At 38.7% G+C, this 17,177-nt stretch overlaps 1 protein-coding gene across 1 annotated transcript in view; it reads left to right on the plus strand.

Annotated features, from left to right (window-relative positions):
• Positions 1-17,177, plus strand: part of SNX24 (sorting nexin 24) — a 101,459-nt gene that overhangs the window by 79,508 nt on the left and 4,774 nt on the right. Inside the window, exons 4-6 of the mRNA XM_051641946.1 lie at positions 14,574-14,668; positions 15,826-15,858; positions 16,779-16,843. Of these exons, the coding sequence (XP_051497906.1) occupies positions 14,574-14,668; positions 15,826-15,858; positions 16,779-16,843 (193 nt within the window). The remainder of the gene's footprint in view (positions 1-14,573; positions 14,669-15,825; positions 15,859-16,778; positions 16,844-17,177) is intronic.

A 17,177-nucleotide genomic window follows, 5' to 3' on the forward strand; every position in this document is an offset into this window, starting at 1 on the left:
AAAGCACAGCTCTGTCAACAGCATAATAGCAGATTCTTTGCAATAAATGATCAGGCAAGCTGACATAAGTACCCTTCGCATAGTGAGGAGGAAAAAGTACAATTAAAATAGTGCTTCCTGTTTGGTTCTCCTTTTTTTAATTTGCAGGATAGAACTTGTGTTTCTCACTCATTGAATTTTAGAGGCAACAAGACAGATTTCCACACTTTTTCCTGGGTTCATACAATAAAGGAGTTACCCTACTGCCTGCCTTACTGAACAGAGACCTGATATTGATTAACTATCACGATGGCATCAGAACTACTCTTAGGATTCAATTTTTTTGTTGTTTTGCATATTTTATTGATCAAAAGTGGTAAATGAGCATCAAGCGTGCAAGAAGACGATGAATTGTTTACTTGCATAAAATAACCTTTCAATAAGGGAAGATGCATTGCTCACACTTTTGGTGCTGTTCTGCTGCCCGAAGCAGATGGCATTCAGCTGCTATTGATTTGCTCCTATAGTTACAGAGCAGCATGTAACAAGGCATGCTCATTTCTCTGAAAGAGAGGTGAGGTTTTTTTGTCATGGTGGTGGGAGCAAGAAAAGGAAGGATAGAGGGTTTTAGGATTGTTTTGGGGTTGTTGTTTTTTTTTTGCAAGAAAGAAGCAGGGAAAACCCTGCAACTTGTGTTAGGGCTTTGTGCTAACAAAAAGCAGTCTGTGTGCTTGCAGAGAAAGGGTGTTACTTTGTCTAGTTCTAACACTTCCAGTAACATTAATTCCCACTGCAGATTGAATCCAAGAGCAAGCAAGTACTTAAGATTGTAAAGAGCACCCAGAATTTAGCATCGCATACACTACACCACACTTCTTAGCTGCTGTATTTTTATTTACACACATTTTTTTTTATTTCTGTTAAAACTGTTGACTCCTTAGCAAGACAGGATCATACTGCAGTATGCTGGGCTTGATTCTGCAGACAGTTCACTGATGAGTAAAGGATTCAGTAATTTGCTGTTGCATCTGTCTGTAGTGGTGGAGGTAGGGAAAGAGGGACTAAGAGGACTTTCTCTGAAAGTTTATTTGAAAGGGTATTTATTGCAGAATTTTGGCATAAACAAGATCTTGAATTATTTGACATTGTAAGGAAATGTAGATAGAAGATGTTTTCAGCAAGCAGAGCATAGAAGTGGTTGTTTTAAGATAAAATAGATAATTTTAAGTCTTACTTGTAGAAGAGTAGTGTAGTGTGTCACACTGAGAAATGGGATGTGGTCCTTGATCAATCTGTTTTGACATAGAAATAACCCATTGTCAAGATCCACAAGTGTGATAGTATTGAGGGTTAACAAAATCAGCATCTTGATGACAAAACTGGATCAGTTAAATATTTTGACAACGATTGTCACGAATTAAAGTCTTCCTTGCTCACCTGACTGTTCTGTGGTGATTCTTACTGCTGGAAGGTCTCACTGTTAATTTTTGAGCAGTCTTGAGCATCTTCTTGCTCTGATGTCGTTTGGGAAAATAAAAGAAAATAATCTACTCCATTATGACTGCCCTGCTATCCTCCATGTCATTTACATTGCCTTCCTTTTTAATTAAAATAATCCATTAATCATGACCCCTGACAAAATATTCTCACAGCATGGTTAGTAGCTAGGTGTTTATCAATAATTTAATTTTAAACACGCGTATTAATGTCTGTTAAAAAATGTCCTACTTCATCTGTTGAAACTCCTGTTCTCTGACATTGATTTCAGCTTGCTTGCGTAATTTATAAAATGCTGTCTAAGCTTTTTTAATATCCATATGGTTAGATGTCACTACATCTCAACCATTTGTCATGCTGCTTCTGTAGCATAAGCAGGCAAGAAGAGACTGAGTCTTTCCAGATTGGCTCTCTCCAGAGCAGAAATTTCTTAGGAATGTTTTTCAAAGAGAACAAACCTTGCTGAGTTTTTCAGAAAACAGATGCTTTCAAATCAATGGCTAATGCTGTCAGCACGGCATTTATCTCATTGTCCTAAGCAGGCTGAATCTTGCTCTCCTGTGGGGCTACAGAAATGTTTGAAGCTTCAACATTATTACAAACAGAAGTTTATTTAATGGGACCTGGAAAAGTGCATGTTTTTAAAGACGGCTTTCTCTGGTACAGTGGTTCTACAAGAAAACCAGTTGCTTTCACAAATTCAATTATATTATTTTCTGTTCCTGTGGTATCTATCTGTACTGTTAGGACTGACTGGTTTTCCTCAGGCACCCCTGTTCCTCTCATTTCTGAGTTTGTTAGTGGGTCAAAACTTATTTTGTGCTTCATTGCTCTTATGTAAGCAGCCACCTCATACACTACAGAATTAGGATATCGAGTAAATTGTTAGTTTATAATTTTTTAAAAAAGGGTTTTTACCTTACTTTTGTAAATGCAACATGTATTTTCTTGCTAAGCTGAGTAAAATTTAATGTAAGCTTCAGATACTTATTTAAAATTAAGCTTACCAATTACCTTGCAGTTACTCTTCCTACGTTGCAAAACAGCCTTATTCAACACCACGTTTTGTGCAACCGACACTGGAAACTAAAAAAAAGAACCCCAAAAAAACCTGCCACATAAAGCTAAGTGTATTTGGTCAGCTGCTTTACCCCTTCTTTACCACTGCAAAAATGACACAATGAGTTCATTAACCTGAGGTGCAGTGAATTCCCTGTGCTTTCTACATTCTCTTGTTTGGACTTCAGAGTGGGTATCTGCTGCTTAGTCTAATTAGTTTCAAAGGGAATGTTGAATCATTTCTCAAGAGTTTACCCTGACCCAAAACCTCTGACAAGAAAATATCAGGGAGACAAAATAAGAAGTTACAATATTGTAGAGTTGAATAGCATTTTTGCAAGCATACCTTGTGGAAACAATGCAGATGAGGAGATAATCCTCAAATGATTTATAGATTTTTTTTATACTACATTGTCATTCTTATGGAGAGCAAGACTTGTTTTCGTATATAATGTCCTCAGTCTTCATCAACCACCTGATTCTTTCCTTGTTCCCAGCAAAACCAGCAGAACTAGTTAGATCTCTGTAATGTTTCTTATGAAGCAAGAAATAAGTGAAAGTGCTGTTTCAAGGCTGGTTGTAAATGGTTCAGTGTTCTTCTGAGCTTTTTCAGTTATTTTGAAGCTATGTTATTTGACCAAAACCACATTATCTAATATAAAAATTCAACATCCAATCCAATATCTGTGTCTTAACAGAACAGTCTGTGACATTAACCAGAGGGGCAGTGGGGGCTGCGATTAAGAAGTTGGTCATGCTGCAGAGCTACTCCTCTGTTTCTCTGACTGCTGAGGTGATATTTTGTTGTATTTGGCTCTGAAGAATGGAGTACAGCTTAGTTCTTTAATCATTACCTTTTCTGCAAGCCTGTTGATTACTTTCCCTCTTGAACTATTAACAAGCATAGTAAACATGGAAGAAAATATGGCACTGTAGGAAAAAGTAGTAAACATTCTGTGCAGAAATAGATGACTTTTTTTTTTAAACTCCTTGAATTGAAGCATAATAATGGGGGGAAAATTATTTTTACGTATTTTAGTATGTCTAGAACGTAAACATGAAAATACAAATGCTGTAGCCATTCTGCAGCTAAAACTGTTTTCTTTGTCAGGTAGCATTTTTAATGAAGTGTGAGTTACTTTATTTCACAGTCTGTCTACATAAACCAGTGAATTTCACTTTTATTTTGCATTCAGAAATGTATTTTCTTTCAGATAATTTGTAGTCAATACAGGTAAAACAAGACAAACAGTGTTTGTTTACAAGTGATATTACAAGTTTTCTTAAAATATTTGTTGTTCCATTAACTCTTTTCTGTTATATCTTTGTTTTGTCCTAATGTTAATTGGCTTTGCAAATATTTAAGTAACGTGTATGTGTATCTGAAATAAAACTTCTCAGAGTTGACAGCAAGAAAGAAATGTTGGATTATCATCTCTACATCACCCCTTCATCTTCCCACCAAGTTAGCCTCCAGCTCAGTCCTCTGTCTTTGTCAGTCTTTCATTTAGGATCCACAAAGCAGAACAGAGCTCCCATGTCCCTGTAGCAAATCACCACCCTCGCTAATGCTGGGAGAGGAAGGAGACAGAGGGGCTGTGGGTGCACAAAAGCTGACAGGTTACCATTTACCATGGGATTTTGCTGCTGAGGACTGGCAGGTGGGAGCAGGTGCTTTAAACCACCTGAATGGCACAGAGAATGAGTGAAATGGCAGGAGGAGAGAGTGAGTTGGCCATCTCCCAGCCATTCTCAATCTTGTTCTCTGGGAGAGCCATCTGCTATTGTGGGCTACTACAATTAACCCTGTAACTTAGCTGGCATAGCATAAAATAATAGTTGGAGCAGATTAGACCAGAGGTTCCACTGGGGCAATAGCCTACCTCTTAGTGCTCTAAAGCAGGTACATGAGGGAGAATAGAGAGAACATGCTTCGGTAATTTCTCCTTAACATACCCTCCATTTCAGTTCAAGGAATTTCTCTTCCATCAATCTATTCAGTCTCTCCTTAAGATTGTCAGCATCTGCAGTGTCCTGTGGCCCATGGTTCAAGTACCATGTACCATGAAGACTATCCTTCTGTCTAAAGCAGTTCTTTTTCAAAAATAATAATAGTAATAATATAGTAATAACTTATTTCTTGATTGATTTTCTAATAGTTTTTAATAACTTTTGATTTGTTGTTTTTTTTTTTAATTGATGCTGGATAGCAAGCTTATCTTTTGAGTCATACATTGTAGTCCCCAGCATCTCACTCCTCTGATCACTAATGGTCAGTCTAAAGTGCTCCAGTTGTTAGTTGTTCTGTTCCAATACGTGTCACTCTGAGCTGTGTTCTCCTAATCTCTCTTTCAGGACTTTGCCGGATTTGCTTTAAAGCCTTTGATGGGAGTCTTTGTCAAAAGCTTTTTAGAAATGAAAGTAGTTCCCAGTGACAGGGTGCGTGGCAATGGGCACAAGCTGGAATGTAAGAAGTTCCATTTAAATATGAGGAAAAACTTCTTTACAGTGAGGGTGACAGAGCATGGGAACAGGCTGCCCACGGAGATTCCTGGCAGAACCTCTTCTCTGGAGATATTTAAGACCCACCTGGATGCAGCCCTGCATAGTGTGCTCTAGGTGATCCTGCTTTAGTGCGGAGTTGGACTGGATGATCTCTAGAGGCCTGTTCCAATTCTGACAACTCTGTGATTCTGTGAAAGGGGGCAATCAGAGCCACATTTATCTGTGCTTGCTGATCCTTCAAGAAGTAGCAGTAAGTTTTGAAACAGGGTCTCCCTTCACAGCAGCCCTGTGATTCTTTTCCATCCAGATGTATTTATGTATGTGCCCACTAATTCTACTCCTTACTGTAATTACTGCTAATTTGCCTGGTAGAGGCATACTAGTTTACAAATCCTCAGTTCTGTCATGGTACTCTTTTTAAAAATTACCTTTCTAATTTTTTTTAGTCCTCTGATTCTAAAGCAGTCATAAGCAATATGCTATACACCAATGTTAATTTAGAAAATTTCAAAAAATTCACCAATGAGTTCCCTTAGGTCCTTTGGAGGAATACTGTGTGGTCCTGCTGATTTGTTACTATAAGTACAATACTGTGTATTTTATTACCTCAATTAGATATGTCCTTTGATGAGAATCCAAAAAAAAAAAAGTGTATGCTAAGGGTTCAGAGTTTACATCTGGCAGTGATGAATGCTGATGGCTTGATAATTTGGACAGGTGTATTCTTCAGTGGGTAAAAAAAGCTGCCTGGATGACCAGACTCAAAGAGTTGTGGTGAATGGAGTTAATCCAGCTGGTGGCCGATCACAAGTGGTGTTCCCCAGGGCTCAGTGCTGAGGCCATTTCTCTTTAATATCTTTATCAATTATCTGGATGAGGAGATTGAGTCCACTGTTAATAAGTTTGTAGATGATACCAAATTGGACAGGAGTGTTGATCTGCCTGAGGGTAGGAAGGCTTTGCTTTGGGACCTGGACAGGCTGGATTGATTGGCTGAGGCAAATTGTGTAACAACCAACAAGGCCAAGTGCTGGGTCCTGCACTTGAATCACAAGAAACCCATGCAGTACTACAGGCTTGGGGAAGAGTGGCTAGAAAGATACCCAGCAGAAAGGGACATAGGCGTTCTGACAAGTGGTTGAACATGAGCCAGCAGTGTGCCCAGGTGGCCAAGAAGGCCAATGTCATCCTGGTTTGTATCAGAAATAGTGTGGCCAGCAGGAGTAGGGAAGGGATTGTCCCCCTGTGCTCAGCACTGGTGAGGCCACACCTGGAAAGCATGTCTTACGGAGAAGCAGCTGAGAGAACTGAGCTTGTATAGTCTGGAGAAAAAGAGGTTGAGGGGAGACCTTAATTGTGCTCTGTGCAACTACCTGCATTGAGGTTGTAACGAGGTGGGCGTTGGTCTCTTCTCCCAAGTAGCAAATGATAGAACAAGAGGAAATTGCCTCAAGTTGTGCCAGGGAAGGTTTAGATTATCTATAAAGAAATATTACAAAGATATAAGGAAAAATTTATTTACTGAAACAGTTGTCAAACATTGGAACAGGCTTGTCCAGGGAAGTGTTTGAGTCACCATCCATGGAGGTAATTAAAAGACATATATATAATGGTGCCTAGGGACATGATTTAGTGGTGGTCTTAGGAGTGTTAGGTTGGATGAGCTTAATGGTGTTTTCCAACATAAAGGATACTATGACTCTAAGAAAGGATTATCACATACTAAGAAGACAGGTATATACTAAACCCTCAAACTTAAATGAACAGTCTTAGGATTGAAGAAACACTTGCCAATCTGAAAAATTTGGACTGACATTTTCAGAACTAGCTTTATGTGCTTTAGAGTACATATTTATTACAATCTTTAATTACCCAATCAGTTACTGTTGTGAGTTTTTGCTTCTTTTTCCCATCTCATCTCAGTGAACAAAGATCAGCATAGGAGGAGTGCAGCATCTGACTGTGCAAGGAACCAAAAAAAAGATTTCCAAACTTTCCAGGTTTCAATAGTTTGCAACCTGAATGCTGGGGTTTTATTTTTCATGACAGCATTTTTGTATTTAGTTCTTTTAAGCTTTCAGAAAACAGTACTGCAATTTTTTAACCATTTCTGCTTTACCGATTGTTGTATTATGGATTGTGAGTGCAGTTGCTTTTTTCCAAATGCTCTTCCCCTGCACCCTTGAGAAGACTTTTCCAAGCATAACCAGCAAGCCCAAACCAGGACACTACCTAATATCTTTACTCTCCTAGATGTCTCTTTTCTGGATCGACTGATTGATTTATATATATTATTGCCTAAAGTATTCCTGCACCTATTTGTTATCTGCAGCATTATTGACATGATCTTAATTACTTGTTAATTGTCCGTTGTCTTAGAGGTACATTGACTTTAAAAAAAACACTTCAGCCATTTTAAAATCAACATTTATTTTGGTGTCTTTCATTGTCATTAGTGGATCTGCTTAATCTTGGTACTACTTTTTCCTGTAACTTATTTTTAAAAGCCTTTCTTATTCTTAATAACTTTTAAAATATTATTAACTCATCCTGCCCTTCTGGTTCTTTTCCTTTTGCTCTGTTGATTTCTTCATTTCTCATCCAGCTTTGTCTTAACCTCCAATCCTTTGAACATTGTCTCAGGAAATTATATTGACTGCTTCCTTTCATTTTTATTTTTCAAAGGAACTGTAGTCTGTTGCACTTTGTTTCTAACGTTCCAAGGGCTAGTCTCCTATTTTGCTGCAGAGAGATTCACTATTTGCTCCGACTACATTATGTTGCCAAAAAAAAAAAAAAGTCCAATATTGTGTTGTTCACATCAAATGGGTTATATTTGTACACTTAGCCTCAAGTCAAATTGCTCTGCACTAAGTAGTTAAATATTAGTTGGAACTGTATATGAGTAATAACTGCCTTTCCAACTACAGTGTTTACTACGTTAAAACTGATTTGGTAGTATTTTTAATCAAAATAAGTAAAGTGCTTTAAAGTTAGGTTAAGTAGGGCTGAAGTAGAAAGGTTAATAGCTTATCAAAGAATCATGAAATGGAATGGGTTGGAAGGAACCTTAAACATCATCTAGTCCAACGCCCCCTGCATGGGCAAGGACACCCCACTACACCAGGTTGCTCAAAGCCCCATTCAGCTTGGCCTTGAACACTTCCAAGGAGGGGGCATCCACAGCTTCTCTAGACAACCTGTGCCAGTGTCTCACCACCCTCACAGTAAAGAATTTCTTCCTGATGTCTAACCCACATCTCCCCTTTTCCAATTTATAGACATCGCCCCTTGTCCTCTTACTACATGTCCTTCTAAAAACTCCCTAGCCAGCTTTCCCGCAGGCCCCCTTCAGGTACCAGAAGGCTGCTATAAGGTCTCCCTGGTGCCTTCTCTTCTCCAGGCTGAACAACTCTGACTCTCTCAGGATGTCTCCATAGGAGAGGTGCTCCATCTAATCATTTTTGTGGTCCTCCAACTGCACTTGCTCCATGTCCTTCTTATGTTGGGGGCTTCAGAACTGGACACAATACTGCAGGTGGGGTCTCACAAGAGCACAGTAGAAGGAGAGAATCACCTCCCTCATCATTATCTTTTTGATGCAGCCTGTTGATTGGTTTTCTGGGCTGCAAGCACACACTGCCAGCTCATGTTCAGCTTTTCATCAGCCAACACCCCCAAGTCCTTCTCCTCTGGACTGTTTTCAATCCAATCTCTACCCAACCTGTATTTGTGCTTGGGATTGCCCTGACCCAGGTGCAGGACTTTCCACTTGACCTTGTTGAACTTCATGTGGTTTGCATGGGCCCACCTCTCAAGCCTGTCAAGGTCCCTCTGGATGTCAACCACACCACACAGCTTGTTGTTATCAGAAAAGCTGCTGAGGGTGCACTCAGTCCCACTGTCCGTGTCACCAACAAAGGTGTTAAACAGTGCTGGTCCCAATACCAACCCCTGAAGAACACCACTCATCACTGGTCTCCACTTGGACAGCAAGCCATTGACCACAACTCTTTGAGTGCAACCACCCAGCCAAATCCTTTTCCACCAAATTGTCCATCCATCAAATCCCTCAAGTCCATGTCTCCCCAATTTAGAGAGAAGGTTGTTGTGTGGGACACTGTTCAATGCTTTACACAAGTCCAAGTAGATGACATCAGTTGCTCTTCCCTGTCCACCAGCTCTATAGCCCTGAGGCACAGTTTGCCTTTAATAAAGCTATGTTGTCTGTCACCAGTCACCTCCGTATATGCCATGTGTGTCAGCATAGTTTCCAGGAGGATCTGAGGCATGATCTTGCCACTCAAGGGTCTTCTTTTTTTCCCTTTTTAAAACTGGGGACTGTGTTTCCCCTTTTCCAGTCAGTGGACACAGAAATATAGACAGTGTCATGTATTTCTGCATACTTATTTTCACTGATGATCCAGCAGTCATTTAACCTATTTGGCTTCCCTTCCATCTCCTTTATTTATCCATAGTGTAGCTTGAGAATGCTGTGATAGATGGATATGTCAATCAGGAGGTATCTGGTGACTTCTAAACTCATTGGAAGTATAATAAATAGATCTGAAAGTTGGTGCAGGAATTTTTCTGCTGTTCTCCAGCCTTGTAGTTCAGAGGTGCAATTCCTCTCTGAGCTTTTTTTGTTTGTTTTTACTTTTGAGCCTTTACGTTAACATTCAGATAGTAACTTACGGATCTTTATTGGAAGTGTTTTGGCGTATATCTACAATGAATATCTCATTCCTTTTCAAGCTCCACTGTGTAGATGGCACCCTTAGTGTTGACTTCCCTTCAATACACAGCCTGGCAGCATTAGCTGTCTGGCATTTCATATGGAGCATCAGTTCTGTGTTACTGTATGTGTGTTTGCATGCTTCTTGTATCTTTATGCAGAGTTTTAAGCATTTCTCTGTTCTTATGAAACTGCCCATCAGTGAATGTTGCTGGGAGTAATGTAAAGTGGAGAGTCCTTACTATGGCAACTTAAGGGATAACTTATTTCAGCATAATTCTTGTTGATAACTTGTAACAACATCATCGCTGAAGAAGAGAGTCAGTTTCTTCATAGTTCTTTGCAGTGGGTTATACAAAATGTTATTGTACCCTTTAAAAAAAGGAAAGCCTGCTCCAAGAAGTCCAGTTCCTTCGTCGACTTGGTTTTTAGTTAATGTGGTCTTTTGGTAACCTTTTCATCATTTCATGGGACTGTGTAAAGCAGTTCAGGAAAAGCAGGTTAATAGAAGAATATAGACTCTAAAGTGTTGTAAAAGATGTGGGTTTTGGTCCCAGTGGAGACTGACACTCCAGGCTACTTACTGTAGCTAGAATGTATTGATTTTCTTCTCCCCCATTTTAGCTGCACCACTGAATTAGGTATTGTGAAGCATCTTTCCTTGTGAAGAGAGGAAAAACTGTCATGAACTTTTTCACCCTGATAGTACAGCATTTCAAACTAAACTCGATTGAATGGAAGAGTCTGTAAGGACTCTTAAAAATCTTGTAACTTTGCTCTCCACTCTCTTGTCTCCCTCTCCAAAAGCTGTTCCAGCAACCATGAGAAAATATGATAGATGTTTGTAAGAATTAATTTTAAAATCTTTTATCCTTAAAAACAACAACAATAGTAAAAATCAGTGAAAACTATGTGTTCCAGTGGCATGATCTCCTAAGGTTAGCAAAGTGGTCTTGTTCAGGTTTTCAGCAAGATGTTCAGCTACTGTATAATTGGCTGATGAGTAGGTTTGGACCTAACTAGAATGCCAGTGTTCGATTTCACAGTGTCCTCTGTGAAGATATGTCACCATTTACCCCGACTTCAGTGACAATTTTCTAAAAAGGAAACTCATGGGAAATCATTATGCTGTTTATATATGTCCCTTGTTGGAGAGCATTATGCTGTGATATTTTAGCACTGTTTTCCACTGCATGATGGCATCTAGCTAAGGTTATGGCAGAACAAGTCCCTTTGCAATTTTGTGACTATATTTTACTTGCCGGAGGAGAAAAGATAACCGACAATTAATTATTTCAGATGTCAGTGAAAGAACATGTACAACTAATCAATGACATCCTTAGGGAACATGATTTTATGAAACTGATAAGGTAGAAAAATTGGGATTTTTTTGTGATTTGTGTTACATAATAACAATTGCTCCATTTCAATGAAAAAGACATTTCTGCTGATGTAAACATCAGGGTTTCCCCTGTGGGTTTTGGGGTTTTTTTGTTGTTGTTGTATTTTTTTTCCTGAAGCATAGAGTAGTTCATTAAAGTGTGACAGTAACAGATAAACACCCTTTATGATTTTCTAAGAAAATAGAGTGCTTATACTCTTAGTTCAGCTGAAATCAATGAGCTTGAAAAATGTATTTCTAGAACCACTTCCCAAATCACTTGCTAGAGGCTGTGTTAGGTGTTTTAGTTTTGGGGTTTTTATTTATTGTAGGAAGGAAATGTGCTGTTGCTTTTTTTTTTTTTTCTTGAATTAGTCTACTTAGCACTCTAGGGCCCATAATTGAAACTCATTCCTATGATTTGGATTTATTAGAAATTCACATTGCTAACCAACTAATTGTAAGGTTTTATTTCTTTGAAAAAATATGTCTTTAAGTTTCTGGTTGCAGAGCAAACAAGGCAGTAGTTTACAAGCCAATGTCATATTTTCACTTGAACAAAGTCTACAGTTGAGCACAGTACATCACAAATTATAGTGTTTTAGAGACTTTACCTGCTGGTTCCTTTTCTGCTCATATGTTAAAGGTCAGCAAGTTTGCAAAATGTGTATGGCTTACAAGTTTTCAGTGAGAAGTAAAAATCTGTTGTGTTACGGGTTGTTCCAGGTAAAATAAGCCAATTACAATAATATTTATTTCTGATTTAAGAGGGGTTTTTTAACACCTTAAATAGGAAGCTGAGAATACTTACATTTTTCTCTGGAGGTCCATTTTGGGCCACCAGCAGAGGTAGGAAATGAAGCTAGAGAGACACCTAATCCAGTGTGGTTGGATTTTGGAGGGGTTTTTTTGTTCCTAGGGTTTTTTTTCTCTTTTGCTTTGGTTCCTACAATGTACAGTAAATGGCTGGATTATGTGCCAAGCATTTTTTTGTAGTGAAGCCAATGAAGTCAAGCTAGAAGATAATTTGCCCTTTTATTAGTATAAATAACTTGTACCTTCATTTATTTTTTAATTCCTGGTATCACATTACATTACATCTGTTGAAAAAACCTTTTTGTTCAGTACACTTACTCCTCCCTTTGTAAAACTCCAGAAATGACAAAATTTGCAGTCAACAGGGATGACATCAAAAATACAGTGCAGTGCAAAATTGCTTTTGCTTCTCTACAAATTCTACATTTTCAAGTTTTTGATCACCAAAGCCGAGTAATTTATGGTTTACAAACTACACGGATTAACACACTTACTATGTGCTTACATCTTTTTGTGAAATGTATTTCATCAGGGCAGGATTAGCAAGGCTTGGGTTGACTTCATGCATGTGGTGAAAAAAAACCTAAAACAAGTAGATGAGATATTAATCTGGAGTGAGTGGAAATGGAAACAAATATGTCTGTAAGAGCTGTTGGGAGTTTCTCTTCTTCCCTGACAATCATTTCTGTTCAGCACCCTCAGCAGGCAGCTCAACTTTTGGTAAAAGCTGTCAGGAGGCGTAGGTATGAGATTGCATGTAAGCACTGGATGCCCTTAAACTTCTTCATACAACATTTTGCAGTTCTTCATTGTATATAATTAGTAAGGTGGTTTTATTTGAGCAAACCATATGCATTGTTATGCAATTCACACACCTTCTGAATATGCATCCACCTCCACCCCCCCTGCTGTGCATAACCTGAAAGCAGAACAGAATAAATTTTGCAGCAGCAGAGTGCTGATTTTGCAGAATGCAAATTAATTGGCATTTTTTAATGCAGCATCTTCATATAGAGGTGAACTGAAAGGCTTAACATTTGCCAACACTTCAAACCTCCCTGTTTGTTACATCCCTTAAAATCTAGAATAGGAAAGTTCAAAACATGCACTTTTCTCTGGTTTTTTTTCAACTTATTAGTACTGGTGTTTGCTGTTGATGAAATGTGGACTCTGAATTCAGGTTTGCAGATGTAACGTAAAAAAAAGAACCAGTTCTCAAATATCTGTTTTCAAATGTGTTTCTTAAACCTATGCACATCTTTTGTAATTTTTGCACTGAGTTTTTGTTACACAAATAACCAAAGCATTTTCTATAAAACCTGCTATAAAATCTAGATGACCTCTAGATGTCTCTTCCAACCTAATTTTTTATGTGATCCTGTTATCCTCTACATAGCAATACAGACCCTAGTGATACCATAATGTAAAAGAATACACATGAAGGAGTAAGTTACCTCCTGAATATAAGCAGAATAATGATTCTTCCCATGACCAGTCTTGTTTCTTTTCTAGGTTTGTCACATTGGGCGTGACAATGAACAAGATTAACATAGATAGATTTACTTGTACAAGTTATTTTATTTATAAATCTAATGACATTTCTTCCATGCATACATCCACTGCCAAGCAGGTCTTTATAAAGGAAACCTCTGTAGGAAAGAGCTTGTGGCTTTCATCTGCATGTGAAGTACACGTGTTATCAGAATATATGACAGTATTAACAGTAATTAAATAGAGGCTTAATCTTTCAGGTGAGACATTCATTGAATTTATGAACTGGTTTTTTTGCCTTGTGAAAATTAAAGATCAACATTTACTTTTGGTCTGCTTCTGTAACACTGTCATCGATTTTTCCTTTAGAAGTTACGTTTTCATGATCAACATGCACCTAAGCAGCTCATTTATTTGCTGCATATTCTTAAGTGTACTTGTAATTAATTTACTGAAAATTGTAAATAATCTCATCAGTGGAAAAACAAAGGAGGATGGAGTCCAGCCATTACGTTGTTTCTGTGGAAGAATGTGGTAGGTCTAGCCAGCAGCTCTTTGGTCAGAGCTTTGTCATTAGGAATCACAGTGCAGATACAAGGAGTATGTTGGAAGCTGATCTGTCAAGCTAAGCACAGTTTCCCTTGTAAGCATTTACCAAGATATGCACTAATAAAATTGCACAAAGTGGAGACTTCCTTTTTCCAGATATGCCAGACAGGAGTCTTCTATGAGGTGAACACAAATGCTCCGAGCTGTAGCTGCTTTATGTTTTAAACAAACAGAATTGTATTCACAAATGTGTGTGCCAGTAACTTAGTTCCAGAATCAGGCATCTTTGCTTGGGAGTCATCTAGCTTGGCACCAGTGATGGCAGGCGAATAATGTAGTAGGATAAGCTGAATGTATTTATATGTGATTCATTAAGAACTGTGGTTTCTCTGTTGAAATGAAGCCCTCCAAAATGGGAGAAGAATTGAGAAGTGCTACAAGTGGGAAATGTTTTGGTAGCTTAAATAAAATGTTTTGGTAGCTTAAATAAAAGTGTGTGATTTCTAAAATATTGAAAATGTTTGGGTTTCTATTGTGCCTATTTATTTTTTTTTTTTACAGACAGTAATTTTAGAAAATGAAGAGCTCCCTAAAATATTTCTCGATTTCCTGAACGTTCGCCATGTACCTACCTTGCCAAAAGCAGAAAGCTATGGGTAAGCTCTTATTTACTGAAAAATACATGGAGTCCAAAAGGCCCTTATCCACTCAGTGCTGATGCAATTCCATTGACTTAAAATGGTCTTGCTGCCAACCCTAACACTGTAAAATAAATGGGCAATAGGTTCATGTTAAGTATGTTTATATATCCCCAAAAAGTGGTAAAATAAATCCAGCCTGCTCAAAAACAGAAGTGAGGTTTAATGTAATATTCTTGGAAAGGAAAGGAGAGTTAAAATGAGAAAAATAAGATTTTCTCATAGATCTTGACGTATCTACTAAAATGAATTTTGTACGATATTCATAAACACTCACTGAAGTTGCGTAGAAAGCCTTTGTGTGTGTTTTATGGTGATAGTATCCAGACAAAATAGAAGTTCATTCTGTGATCTTTTTATGATCTCCCTCAGTGTGTTTGAAAATGGGGTACTTCACCTTTCTGATGACATCTACCCCAGTGGCCCCATTGCCCTTCCTCTGGGTATGGTTCTTGATCAGGGTGGGAGAAAGGAATCTTAATATGGTTAGGATGAGTGTAATGCCTACAAAAATACCCTGAAACAGTGTAACCAGAAGCTTGTTACCATCTCCAGCTGTAAAGTTTGTAGGGAGAAAAATTTTTCGCTCATGAGCTAATGTAGCTGGGAAGGCCAGCAGCGTTACCAGAACTCACTCCCCAGAAAGCTGTGTGATCCCTCTTCACTCTGGGGTAGACTGTGTGGATCTGCAGTAGAGAGAAGGCAAGTTGACAAAAGGCAAAACAATTTTGAGGCCCCCTTACACTCAGGGGTGTCTATGGCCCTGGGGCAATTCAGAAGGAAACAGACTTTAGTTTTCACTTGTAGTTAGTGTCATCAGCCAGTAACTTCCATGGGACTGTGCCCCATCACTTCATAGGTAGATGAAGAGAGAGAGAGAGAGAGAATGAGAGAGTGAGAGATGCTTGTGAATTTGTTTCCGTAAAATGGATGCTGCCATTTCCAAGTAATGGTGGTTGTGAAATTATACGATCTCCTGTATTCATTTCAGCATGCTGCATTATGCAGCTACTGACAAGGAAAAGTTGGCTCCCTTTGATGGTTCTTAAGGAAGTTGATGCTTGTTATTTTTGTAGAGTTAATTTTGTTGTAACCAAATCTCTTCTCACTTGCAGCTCTTTTGATGAAACGGAATCTGAAGAATCAAGGTGAGCTTGATTCCTGCTCTTTCTAGGACACCAGATTAATAATCTACTTTAAATTATTGGCATTTACAGTATTTGTTCAATGCAGTTGACAAAATATCAATAGATTAACATTAAAATTAGGTGTACCTGTTAAATATTACAGCTAGTTTCATCAGCTGTGCTAGATTGATCCTTTTGTCGTAGGTACTGAGCACTCTTACGCTTGTACTGAGAAATTTCTTACAAAACCCTGATAGAATACTGCTAGCTCAGAAATATTCCTGGGAAAATTTTTTTTACCCACTGAAGTGTATTTTTCATAGCAAGAAGATTTAGCAGAAGGAATTAGAAGTTTGGGTTCTCCCCTTTGGGTATGATAGAGCTTTGTATGAATCTGGTTGCTTTGCTTGGCACATGTAAGTACAGAGCAGAATGGAAAGGGCTGACACTGGCTGAGGGAGGATATCTCTACTGTGTCCAGGGTGGGAGACAGCCCTGTGAGAGGCTTCCAAGGAGCTTCAGTCCATGGGTGAGGGGTACAGCAATCACTTTAGGGGCTGGGAGAACATGGTGAAATTTTGAGTCTGATTATTAGCCTGAAGAACCTGTAAACCTTGGAGCCTGGTTGTAGGTAATTTTGTAGCCTGCCTTACATCAAGTACCAGAGAGCAGAGCAGGATCAAGTGGTCTCAAAGCCAACTGCAAGCCACCCCTCTGGGATACACCCCTTCTCCTCCAACTTTATGTTAATGGTTTTACTGTGTCTGAGGAGCACTGAGCTTTGCTAACAGATGTAGCCTGCCCTTTTCAGGCAGCATGGGTGCACAATGTGCCACACCAACATGGCTCCTGCTCGACCACCTCATTTTATCAAAGCTAGTTTGTGTAATATTCTGTTTGCTGTCCCTTGATACTGATATCCCTGTTCTTGACCTTTACAGCAAACTGTCCCACCAGCCTGTGCTGCTGTTCCTAAGGGATCCATATGTCCTGCCTAAAGCCAACGGTAATCAAACCTGTCATCTGTTAACAGCATTTTACTGATCTGACCCTGCACCACATAAACCACATTGTTCTTATTATTAATACCAGCCTAGTCAAATGACACTGGTCCAAAATCTAATAACCTGCTAATAAAATTACAGTTCTTGTGTAGGAAACCATTAAAACACTAAGTGGGGTGGGTGATTTATCAGAGGGTGAAATTTTCTGCCATAGTTGTTCTCACAGACAAACCTCTTGAGAATTCAAAAGACAAAGAACATTGTTTTTCTTGTTGTTGACCCTTTGAGCTGTTTTGGCTGAAGCATTTGCACTTACTTAGAAGCCCAGTCCTTTCT

The sequence above is a fragment of the Apus apus genome, chromosome Z (assembly GCF_020740795.1).
Source record: "Apus apus isolate bApuApu2 chromosome Z, bApuApu2.pri.cur, whole genome shotgun sequence".
NCBI classification, from domain to species: Eukaryota; Metazoa; Chordata; class Aves; order Apodiformes; family Apodidae; genus Apus; species Apus apus.